At 38.7% G+C, this 12,745-nt stretch overlaps 2 protein-coding genes across 2 annotated transcripts; both read right to left on the bottom strand.

The window, feature by feature from the left end:
- Positions 1-870: 870 nt before the first annotated feature.
- LOC114533009 lies at positions 871-2,775 on the bottom strand. Its single transcript, XM_028554585.1, has one exon. It carries the CDS (start codon positions 2,773-2,775, stop codon positions 871-873), a length of 1,905 nt encoding a protein of 634 aa, XP_028410386.1.
- Positions 2,776-3,290: 515 nt separating this feature from the next.
- LOC114533050 lies at positions 3,291-5,364 on the bottom strand. Its single transcript, XM_028554633.1, has 2 exons — positions 3,453-5,364; positions 3,291-3,369 (listed from the first exon to the last, which is right to left on the bottom strand). The coding sequence occupies exons 1-2, from the start codon at positions 5,346-5,348 to the stop codon at positions 3,358-3,360; spliced, it is 1,908 nt and encodes a 635-aa protein (XP_028410434.1). The 5' UTR covers positions 5,349-5,364; the 3' UTR covers positions 3,291-3,357.
- Positions 5,365-12,745: the final 7,381 nt, after the last annotated feature.

Below are 12,745 nucleotides of genomic sequence, written 5' to 3'. Positions count from 1 at the left end.
CACCGGTTGTTTCCTTTGAAACTTGCTATATATTCTGCGATTAATGGAAATATGTAGATGATGTCACTGCTTCCGAAATCATAGCCAAACATGAAAACTCAACAATCCAATCAGATCTTGATTATAAAATTATGTCCTCTTAGTCCTCCGCAAATTATATTAAGTTAAATGTGAAAAAATGTAAAGAGCTAAGGATATGTTTCTTCCGTGATACGCCTATGTTTGAGCATACCTCTAAGTATTGACGGAACAGCAATAGCCACTGTTGACTGCCACAAAGTTCTTGGTACAGTATTAAATAGCTCGCTAAAATGGTGATCATGTTAAGATGATTACAAAGAAGGCAGCTGCTAAGCGCCTTTACATTATACGCACCTTAAGGAAAAGCGGTATGTCCGCAGATGATTTGTTAATTTACATAATGAACTCATTCGTTCGGTCTTATGCCGGTTTTCCACTAGCGATATTTTTCGCGCGAATCGACATTTTACTTTTGTTCGAGAGCTCTCAACTACAACCATCTGGAACAAACTGCTAAATACAAAGAAATAAAGTCGCTTCGCGCAAAAAATATCGCTAGTTGAAAACGGGCTTTAGAGTACTGTTGCGCAGTTTGGCACATGCACTAACCTACTGTTGCAGAATCTTTCGTTTATTCTGCCTTTCTGGTTCATCAAACGTTCACACTCGAAGGGACTGTATATTCTGATTTATTATCGATAGATTACATTTCATTTTGCTATATACAATGGGTCATTATTTGGTATATCCCTATATCATATTACAATTACTAATATTAACTCGCGCTCCGTGGACTGGTGATCTGCGCTGGGAACTTACGACACCCCACCCACCTTGATTCATACACGTCTATGAATCAAGCATCGCCTTTGTTTTCGCTTTTGAAATTATGGCTGCCGCTCGTCTTGTTCGTTCATGCTGGTCTCCCTCTGGCTTAGCTGTAGGGATGTCCCTTTCCTCCCTTTCCCCACCCGGTCGAGATTGAACTTCCAATGGGAAAAGCTTCTCAATTGGTCTGTTTAAGAAGCGTGGTTTTCCTTTACCTGCAAGCCTAACCTTTGCTCCTCTAGCTTCCTTATCCTTCCCTACAATTAACTCTTCTACTACTGCTAACTTCCAGGTACATCTTTTCTCGCCTTCTCCGAACACCGTCACTACATCTCCTTTCTGGACCTTCCTTAACTTTCCTCCGTTTGTGCACTTGTGAAACTCTCTAAGTCCCGTTAAATATTCGCCCTTCCATCTTTTCCAAAAGTGCTGCAACTTTAACGTTACATATTTAAATCTCTCCCCACAGCTACTCGCTCCTATGACTACCTCATTCTGTGGGATTAAATGGATTGCTCTACCATATATCAAATGTGAAGGAGTTAACACTTCTCCTTCCAGCTCTTCAAATACTTCTGTTAATGGTCTCGCATTCAATGTGCCTTCAACTTCAACTAACACTGTGCTCAGCTCATCAAGGTTCAACTTTGCATTCCCTAACACCTTTCTAAGACACCTTTTCACACTGCGCACCATCCGTTCAAAGAAGCCTCCCCACCAAGGTGCTCTCTCTAAGTTGAATCTCCATGTTATTCGTTTGGCTCCTAATTCCGATCTGACTTTCGGCTCATTACAAATCTTCCTCAATGCTTTCTCTGCTGCCTTGAACGTTTTAGCGTTATCGGAAACTATAAGACTGGGTGCCCCTCTCCTAGCTGCAAATCTTCTCAAACAGCATAAAAACGTATCCGCTGATAAGTTGCACACTAATTCTAAGTGTATTGCACGGGTCACGCAGCATGAAAACAAGGCAATATACACTTTGTTCGAACAATTACCGGACTGTTTGACAAAAAGCGGACCTGCAAAGTCGACTCCGACTTGCGAAAACGGCGCGGCCTGTCTGACTCTAAATTCTGGCAAGTCTGCTTGTGGTGCTCTGCTATACGCTTTTCCTTCCAATCTTTTGCAAGTTACACACTGGCTCACAATTCGTTTTACCAGCTGCCTTCCCTTAACTACCCAGTATTTAGTTCGTAGCCTGCACAGCGTAGCACGTACACCCGAATGGTGCACTTCCTGATGGCATTTTCGGACAATCAACTCTGTCAGTCTATGTTCTTTTGGCAGGATAATTGGAAAACAGTTGTCAATTTCTAAATCTGAATTTTTTAATCTACCTTGGCTCCTAAGGATACCCTCCTCTTCCTTCAACCTTAAACTCACACTGAGTTGGGTGAACCTCTTTTCAGTTTTTAGTTCTGCCTGTGCTTCTTTAATCCAAATTTTTTCGGCTTCAATTATTTCGGCAACTGAAAGAGCCCCAGACTGCCTATCGACTCTCTTTACTCCTGCGCTAGCATTACGTAGGAATCTCATCACGCATGCTGTCACTCCAAAAAGCTTCTCTGAACTACTAAATTTGTTAATATCAATCACATCTTTCACACTACATTGTCTGTCTGCCTGTACAATCATCGTTGCTACCTGGCGTTCTTCCTCTACCACCGTCTGACTCTTCCCCGCACTCTCAAATTTAGGCCATTCTTCTTTGGGCTTTGTAAGCCATTTTGGTCCAGACCACCACAACTGGTTACCCTCCAGTTGTGTACCTAATTCACCCCTTGAACCTACATCGGCTGGATTCTCTTTACCCGGACAATGTCCCCAGTCTCCTTTCGTTGTCAGTTTTAAAATCTCATTCACACGATGAGCTACGAATTGCTTCCATTCACCTCTATTCTTTATCCAGTACAGGGCTGTCATGCTATCAAGCCAGTAATAAGTAGAATCTATCCTAACCTGGTTTTCAAATGCTTCCTTAACTGATTTCACTACTTGTGCAAGGAGTCGTGCTGACATCAACTCTAGTCTGGGTATGCTTGTTTGTTTCAAGGGTGCTACTCTAGCCTTGGAGGTCAATAACCGAACATATACCCCAAACCTCGTTTGACACACAAAATAAACAACAGCGCAATATGATTTTTTACTTGCATCCCCAAACCCATGTAAACTACACTCTAAAACCTCCTCTACTGGACTGGCATACATACAACGGGGTGTACTTATCTCCTTAACTTCTAGAAGGTCTTTAACCCAGGCTTCCCATTTCCTAATGAAAACTTTGCATAAGTCTCAGTCTCTCCCCCGCCATCTGGGTTTGTCTTATCTATCCCTCTCTCTTTCCGATCAATCTGGTCACTCAATGCTTTGCTATTTGTTAGCCATTTCCTTAGATTAAACCCTCCTTCAGCCATCCTAGTCTTTGTATTCTCATACAACTTAAATGCCTTTCCTTCACTTCTCTCTCCACTGACCAGGTCATCCACATAAAAGCTTTCAAGAACCTTACGTACAAACCCTGGGTCTATTTCTTTGTACTTTGAGACATGATGCCTCAAGGTGGCATTGAGTAAAAATGGCGATGAGTTTAATCCGAATACTACACGGCAAAATCTGTAAACCATTACCTCCCTATCGCTGCTTGCAATCTCATTCACCCATAAAAACCTCAGAGAGTCTCGGTCTTCCTTGTCTACCTCTACATTTAAAAATGCCTTTTCGATGTCTGCTACTAATGCTACTCTATTTTCTCTGAAACGTAACAATATACTGTAAAGCAATGGATTGAGCGATGGTCCAACATGCAAACAGTCGTTAAGCGATGTTTTGGATTTTATTCCTCTCGAGGACGCGTCATACACTATGCGTACCTTAGTTGTCACTGCATCTTTACGAATTACTGCTTGGTGAGGTAGATAATGAACTTTGCCTGCTTTCTCAAGACTTGGTACCTGCTCTATGATTCCCTGCTCTGCCTGATCTCTTATTATCCTATCGTACTCTTTCAACAATTCTGGCTCCTTTTCCAGTCGTTTCAACTGGCCTTTCATTCTAGCAAGACTATTCATGTAATTGTCTGGAAGATTGTCATGATCCTCCTTCCAGGGCAGTTTTACTGAGTATCGATTACCTGTGAATGATATTCCATCAAGAAATGTTTCATGAACTGTGTCCTCTTCAATTATACCCAATCCTTCAAAACTCCAAAGTTTTTCCACATTACTTTCTAAGCTATCTCTGTCCCATTTCGTTGTCTGCCCCATAAAGTTCACCTGAGTCACTCCAGCACCTTCTATCTCTCTTCCCCTTAGAGGTCCTGACAACACCCATCCCAACTCAGTTTGTATAGCTACGGGCTCCCCTGTCTTACCTTTCTTTGTCTCACCTGTTTGGAAATTCCAAAGATAGTCTGCCCCTATCAAAACGTCTACCTCTAATTCTTCCTGAAAATTCACCACATCTGAGAACCATACCCCCTCTAGATGCGAATAATTCTTTCTAGCTAATTCTACGTGACTATTCTGCACAGTGCAAATTTCTGGTACCACATATGCTTCTATTGAGATAATCTTATCCCCATTAACAGGCTGAAGTTTAAGCTCGACCACTTCCCTTTGTTCAGCCTTCGTGCACTTTTGACCGAACGTATTAATGCCTAGAAATTCCCTTCTTAAACCCCTTGGATTAACAAGACTCGCTGCATGCGATGTAACGAAAGAGCGATGACTTCCCCCATCAAAGAGTACCCGGACCTTAGCCACCCTCTCACCCCTTAATACCCCGCGCGCAGTTTGCAAGGCAACCAGACCACCTGTCCCGGCAAGCAAGTTATTACATGGGCTAGCTACATTATTGTTAACCTTAGTTGATGGGATTTCTTCATTCTTACAGGTCTCTTCGTCTTTCGGAGACGCATCACATAGGGCGACATGATGCATTCGGTCGCATTTTCGACACTTAATTTTAGAACTACAATTACTGGCTCTATGGCCCTTAATTAAACATTGAAAACATCTACCATACTTTAAAGCTAGGGTCTTACGTGTTTTTGGATCCTTGACTCCATCACATTCTTCGTGCGCGTGGTTCTTTAAACAGAATGCACAACTCTTTTTCTCTTGACCAGCCAGCAACGCCGCAGCTGTCGAGTTATCTAGACCCCCAGTTGGTTTCCTGCTTTGATTTCTTTCATACTCCCGTTCCGTTTTAGTCGCCACCGCTTCGTGCGCCTCTCGCAGTTCTAACTCCTTCTCAAACGCGTCCAACATTTCTTGCATCGTCCACTCAATGAAATCAGTTCCTCGGGTGATCATAAGCCGAAATTGTTCAGGCATCTTCTCCAATATGGCCGGTACAACAATAGTGGAATACGATTCTTCTCCCACGCCTAAGGATTTCAACGCGCGGTTGTGGGCTTCGCAGCTGTCATATAACTTCCGCAGCCTTTGAGTGTCCCTTTCTCTAAAAACCGCAGGCAGTTGAATAAGGTCATTCATATGTGTGCGTTGAATTGCACTTTTTTTCGAATCGTTTCTTAAGCAGATCCACCGCGCACTGATAATTCCTTGCTGTTAATGACAGACCAGCGATGGTCGATTTTGCCGGCCCTTCAAGGTATCCGCGTAGATATGCAAATTTGTCTACGTCCGACAATTGATCATTGTTGTCGATCGAACTCGAAAAACTGTCCCAGAACTCTGGCCATTCGCAAATTTCCCCCCAAAGTTTTTCAACCGTAACTTTGGTAACTTTGCTCTTATGATTTTGCCCGTGCTTTCAACCGATGTTTGGCTTTCGTTCAGAATCTCATTGTCATTGATCGCCACGGGTTTTGTCGTTGTCAATTCTAATTTACCGAACGCGTTGTCCATTTCAAGTAAAAGGCGTTCAAGTTCTGCGATTACTTCGTCTGCTTCTTCTATCTCCTTTGCCATCAACTCATCCGCCGCTTCTTCTTTCGACTCGCTCAGGGCATCGATGATTTTCGTGTCAAGTTCTCTTAAGATTTTGACCTTTTCCTTCAAGGAGCTTTGACTCTGCTTCAGCCACACGACGTCTTTCTCTGGACTCTCATCGCTTAACTTAGCGATCGCTTCGACTATCTTTGCCACAAGCTTCTTCGTAGACGACCTTTGCCCACCTCGTACGCGTCTTTTCTTAGCTAGGTCATCCATGTGTTCTGACCTTTGTGACAATTTTCTTTTGTGCGGCGACTGCCGTGCGAGTCTAACTAACGTTTCCACAATCCGCTTTAACTATCCAGCATACAATCCGGCTCGAAGGACCACTGTGTTGCAGAATCTTTCGTTTATTCTGCCTTTCTGGTTCATCAAACGTTCACACTCGAAGGGACTGTATATTCTGATTTATTATCGATAGATTACATTTCATTTTGCTATATACAATGGGTCATTATTTGGTATATCCCTATATCATATTACAATTACTAGTTAGATCACATTACCCAAATCAGATATTTTACATAAAGTTTTACTACATATTAACTCGCGCTCCGTGGACTGGTGATCTGCGCTGGGAACTTACGACACCTACCATCGTGTCTTAGCGAACAAATTGAACGTTTACATAGGAGAGTTTTAAGAATAATTTACCCAAGTTTATCATACAGAGAAGCATGCACTGTCTGCTGCATAAGGCTGGACGAAAACAGACAACGTCTGCATGTGCTTTAATCTCTTCCAAAACTGAGATGAAGTTAAACAATGATAACAAACTCAATACACTTATACGTAATACTAGGCTCAGTGAACAAGGTCGATCATTCCGTAACTCTGATAACTTTTCTATTTTTCAAATGTAGTACGGATCGATTTAAACTCAGTTTCTTTCCAGAGTTAACCCAATATTCTAACAAATATGCAGTCTATTAAAATATTTTTTAACATATCTAGGACAAAATTAATAGTATCTATCCAAATGGTCAATATTTCAACAATATTTATATAGTTATTTATAATCGTTATAACTTGTTGTAATATTTAATGCATGCATGTATAGGAGACAATGGCGTATTTAAATTATCCTGTTATTATATTTTTGTCTTTAATACTAATAGAGTTATAGACTAGTTACGATACTTGTAAATATAAAGCATTTCACTTCTGTGCAATTTTATATATTTAATAAACTTTTAAAAGTATACCCTGTATATATTAATCATTAAGTATCAACAGGAACTTATAAGGAAACTTGCAATTAGCTATCGCGTGTTCATGCAGAGACTTAAAATCGCTCAAGAGGGAGAATGTATGTAACTGCTGTGGCGTTTTCAAAAGTGCCTCCTTTAATTAAAAGTATCTCCAGATACACCATAATCTCCTCCTGTGTAACATGTAATAATATACTGTACTTATACCTTCATTTCGTATTCTCCCCGGCTTAATTTCTCGGCTACATCAATGCATGGTGCATATACTCTTCACGATTATGGACCACAGCGAACCAACAATGCGTATTGCTGAATTATTGGTTCGCTCTGGTTTTAAATGAATACGAGATAAAAATTCGAAACATGTGAAATTTGTGCAATTTTCAAATTAACAGATCCCGCTTTGCTATAAGAGCTGAATCGATACACACGTTGCCATTCGCAGGTAATAAATTTATTTTGTTTTAAATCCCGTCAATTGACCGTATCTTTAAGAGGCCATGATAATAACTTCCTTGCTCTTGAGGGTCGGAACTTTTACAATCTAACTGCAACGACTTCCTAAAAGTGCGATGTGTAATAATTTTATTGTGGAATCATAGGTTACTCGAAACAGCTAGGGCTTTTTAACAACTAAGCACCCGTTAGGGTTAAGTTTATAATTAACTAAATTGTTTTCAAATTGCATGACCACAGTGTCTACTTCATCGCAGATATATACGTTATGAACAGCCCCCAACTAATAAGGTCCGCCTAGGCCATTTTTGTTTCCTATTATTACGTATTTTTTATTTCATATAGTTCGCAAAACTAACACAACTGCATGATAGAAATTAGTTTATGTGGATCCCAAGTGTCACAAATAATATGTCTGGGTTTTGAGTCCAACCTAAATTTTTGCAAATAAATGTAGGGAACTTTTTGTAACATCCCGGGGAAACAGTTGCCTTTGTAATTTAATTGATCAATATCATAAGTCAAAATAAGTCATCCAACAGTCTTTTTGATGAAACAAAGATCGCTCATCGAAATAACAAAAAGAAATTTTTGCAAACAAATGTAGGGAACTTTTTGTAACATCCCGGGGAAACAGTTGCCTTTGTAATTTAATTGATCAATATCATAAGTCAAAATAAGTCATCCAACAGTCTTTTTGATGAAACAAAGATCGCTCATCGAAATAACAAAAAGAAAATTTTTGCAAATAAATGTAGGGAACTTTTTGTAACATCCCGGGGAAACAGTTGCCTTTGTAATTTAATTGATCAATATCATAAGTCAAAATAAGTCATCCAACAGTCTTTTTGATGAAACAAAGATCGCTCATCGAAATAACAAAAAGAAAATTTTTGCAAATCCGAGCTGCATGGATTCCATAATCCATAAGAGAGATCCGTGATTTCACTAAAACATGGCTTTTTAACAAATAAGCACCCGTTAGGGTTAAGTTTAACTAAATTGTTTTCAAATTGACCATAGTATCTGTCTTATAGCAGATATATACGTTATGAGCAGTCCCCAACTAGGAGGATCCGTCTAGGCCTGTTTTGTTTCTTATTATTACGTTTTTTTATTTCGTAAAACTAACACAACTGTCAATCCCAACTGTCACAAATAATATGCCTGGGTTCTGAGTGCACTGATCTACATATTAATCCAGCCCAGCATTCCAACGTTTTAGATACACTTTGAATCACATAAAATATAGGGATTTGCTAAGCCACCAAGCCTATTACTTATTATGAGCAGAATCTTTGATCTCATGCATATCCTGTATATTCCCCGAGCCGGTGCGGAGCACCGTGCGAGGGTACTAATTCCGCTCGGATATTTACACCCACGATGTGCAAATGCGAAATCAAAGTCGTCCGCCATTATGCAATGGACCTCACGCCATGGACGGTCTTCTACGTTATGCGCATGCGCCAGTGTGAACTACTAAGCTCTTGATTGGTCGAGACAAAAATTTTGTATTTTCAAACGTCGGTGAATAACTGTCATTTCGCAAAATTTTGATGAAATTTTTAAATTTATGTTTTCATATATATGGAATACATGTATTTTTAATTAAATTAGGGGAAAACTCGAATGTGGTCAGGAATTTTCACGTTATAACAAATAACAAGACCAAATTTTCGAGTTTCGACCGAATTCACCGTGTATAATGAAGTCGGAAGATTTTACACTTGATAATATTTCATCCGGCACAGCTTTAAAAAGTAATTCTCTTGTGGTAAACACAACTTTAATATTCTGAAATGTATTTCACTATAAATCTGAATGTGTTATGTGATAAACGACATTATAACTTCATTTATAAACTCCGTTTTCATAATGACAAAAACCGGTCGAAGCGTAACATAAAACTTCAGAAGTTGTATGAGACGTCTGATGTTATATTTCATGGTAATTAATAATTAAAACAATTTACCATAACACTGACTATAGATGAGTGACTTAACTTCCAGAAAAAGGTAGGAATCTTGTCGTATTTTTGCCATTTTGTCACAAAAATATGAGGGTAAACTTTGATTCTTTAAAAATATACGGCCGTCGCGAGTTCAGTTGCTATGATTACAGTGTTTCCACGTACAGAAAAATATTTCCATACTTTTCTCAATTTCTTTTTCTCTCTATACCATGTACCCTCCAAAACCCCCAACCCACATAAATTTTCTAACAATCATGTTACTATCCCTATGATTAACTGATTTCGTTCAACCGAGGCGAGGGGTTGCTGCATGCATGTATTTCTAGTTTATTAAATAAGTATGAACTGGCACTTGAAGAAACTTGCCATCATCGCGTGTTCATGCAGAGAGTCAAAGTCGCTCTTTTTGTCCGGCAAGAGGGATAATGTAATTGCTGTGGCGTCTTCAAAACTGCATATCCTTCCTTTGATTAGGAAACATCTAGGACTATAGATACACCGCAATCCCACATAACATATAAAAATATACATGTACTTATGCCTTCATGCTTATTCTCATGCTTTCCTTTCATCTACATGCATGATACTCTTCAATATTACGGAATCGATTTTTTTTGTTACCCAAAGAGAAATAATGGATCAATATCATGCGTCAATCATCGAACAGTCTTTTTGATGAAACAAAGATCGCTTTTCGAAGTTTTTCCTTTGGCAATGAAAATTGGGAACTTTTTACAACATCCTGGGAGAAAGTTGTGTAAATCATTTATAATGGATCAATATCATACGTCAATCATCGAACAGTCTTTTCGATGAAACAAAGATCGCTTTTCGAACTTTTTCGTTAACAAAAAGAAAATTTTTGCAAATCCGAGCTGCATGGATTTCATGATTCATAAGAGAGATCCGTGATTTCGCAAAAACATTGCTTCAGTTTTAACAAATAAGCACCCGTTAGGGTTAGGTTTGACTAAATTGTTTTCAAATTGACCACATTGTCTGTCTCATAGCAGATATATACGTTATGAACAGTCCCCAACTAAGACGATCCGTCTAGGCCTCTTTTGTTTCTTATTATTACGGTTTTTTTGTTTCGTAAAACTAACACAACTGATAGAAATTAAGTTTCTGTGGATCCCAATTGTCACAAATAATATGTCTGGGTTCTAAGTGCACAGCTACCAATTAATCCAGCCCAAAATTTCAACGCTTTAGATATGCTTTGAATCACATAAAATATATGGATTTGAATAGCCACCAAGCCTATTACTAATTATGAGCAGAATCTTTGATCTCATGCATATCCTGCATATTTTATTAAATAAGTATGAACTGGCACTTAAAGAAACTTTTCATTATCGCGTGTTCATGCAGAGAGTCAAAGTCACTCTTTTTGTCCGGCAAGAGGGATAATGTAATTGCTGTGGCGTTTTCAAAACTGCATATCCTTCCTTTGATTAGGAAACATCTAGGACTATAGATACACCGCAATCTCCCATAACATATAAAAATATACATGTACTTACGCCTTCATGCTTATTCTCATGCTTTTCTTTCATCTACATGCATGATACTCTTCAAAATTACGGAATCGATTTTTTCTTGTTACCCAAGGAGATTTCTTTGGCAATGAAAATTGGGAACTTTTTACAACATCCTGGGAGACAGTTGTGTAAATCATTTAATGGATCAATATCATACGTCAATCATCGAACAGACTTTTTGATGGAACAAAGATCGCTCATCGAAATTTCTCGTTAACGAAGAGAAAATTTTTGCAAATAAATGTAGGGAACTTTTTGTAACATCCCGGGGAGACAGTTGCCTTTATAATTTAATTGATCAATATCATAAGTCAAAATAAGTCATCCAACAGTCTTTGTTGAAACAAAGATCGTTCATCGAAATTTTACGTCAGAGGATATCACGTCAGTTCCTTCATATAGATTTTAGACCACGAAAGACTCCTTATAAAAGTCTCTGCATTTCTCGAAAGCTGATATAAGATCGTGCCAATAGTACAACTACATCGCATGTATCAGTTAAAAATGGCGTTTAGCAAAAGTTCACGAAATATCAAAATTCACGATTCTGTCCTCAGTGCTGATTGCCAAGACCTTCAAGGGTTCTATCAACCTTCTACACTTAATCTGAATGACTACATTGCTAACGAGGATGGTTCCATGGTCTGGAGGAAAGGAGGAAACTTTTGGGCGAGTTCCAGAAGCAGCAGCCTATCTGATCCCGCGATTTTACACGCTGAATGCAGAAGAATTGATGGGTCTTACGCCTCCAGCCAAATTGATCTAGATCAGAAGATTGCCAACATTGATGGAAAGTTGACATTCTCTGCCTAATCGCAGTAAAACTGTTCACGGTATTCGACTTCTAGTTGCAGAAATAATCTTAGTAAAATTAGTACACACTAAACATTTACATGCAGTAGTGAAATCCATGATACCTTATTAACGGTTACCTTATTAAATGTTACTTTTTGAATAAACGCGAAGCCAGTGTGAACAAAATAAAGAAGTTAAGCGAATTACTGCATTGCGTAAGTTCGTATGTATTTTTCCATCTAATCGTTTGTGAGAATATCACTATGAATGAATTTCTTTGTTAGCAAGTATCTGGAACACTTTTGAGAGGTTTTACGAACAATTTCGGACAGCAAAGAATTATTTAAGAATTATTTTTAAGAATTATTCTTTATCTTCACTTTAACCCAATTGTGCGCAGATAAAAACAAATTAGTTTATACTTGCGGAATATAAATTGCTAAATTATAATTATTAATCTAATACATGATAAATAAATATAACTGTACAAATTGAAAAATCGTAATCGAGAATAACAGCAAACACAGATTAAAACAAATATAGTCTATATACTAAATGGTTTTCCTTGCAGGATCGATAGCGAGACACCTGCACACGGGATATTGCGAGACTTTCAGAAAGCGTGAAAAACATGGACGAGCCGTAATTTGCTTTAAAAAAAACTACAATGAAACAACGATCAAATTTATTTAATTGGTTAGCAGAATCTTGGAATTATAAACAAACCAATCAGAGACTCTGTAGTTAGGGAAAACCGTTGTTCCATATTTTCTTTAACTTGTCTATCGTTTACAACCATTCACGCGTAAAATTGTACGATATTTTGAAAATCCCACGCGAAGGCGAATTGTAAACTTTCCCGCGCAGGATTGTCTCATCTGGCACGCCTGCTTACCCATAAAATTGCGTGTTTCATTGTAATTATTATACATAGGGCTAGGCACGTACCGGTTT

This window comes from Dendronephthya gigantea, unplaced genomic scaffold (genome assembly GCF_004324835.1).
Source record: "Dendronephthya gigantea isolate DGI-Jeju-01 unplaced genomic scaffold, DenGig_1.0 000083F, whole genome shotgun sequence".
Taxonomy (NCBI): domain Eukaryota; kingdom Metazoa; phylum Cnidaria; class Anthozoa; order Malacalcyonacea; family Nephtheidae; genus Dendronephthya; species Dendronephthya gigantea.
This window is presented reverse-complemented; position numbering and strand designations above follow the sequence as displayed.

Coding starts and splice junctions, on each gene's coding strand:
- LOC114533009 (XM_028554585.1), bottom strand. CDS start 2,775: ATGACAGCCCTGTACTGGATAAAGAATAGAGGTGAATGGAAGCAATTC.
- LOC114533050 (XM_028554633.1), bottom strand. CDS start 5,348: ATGAATGACCTTATTCAACTGCCTGCGGTTTTTAGAGAAAGGGACACT.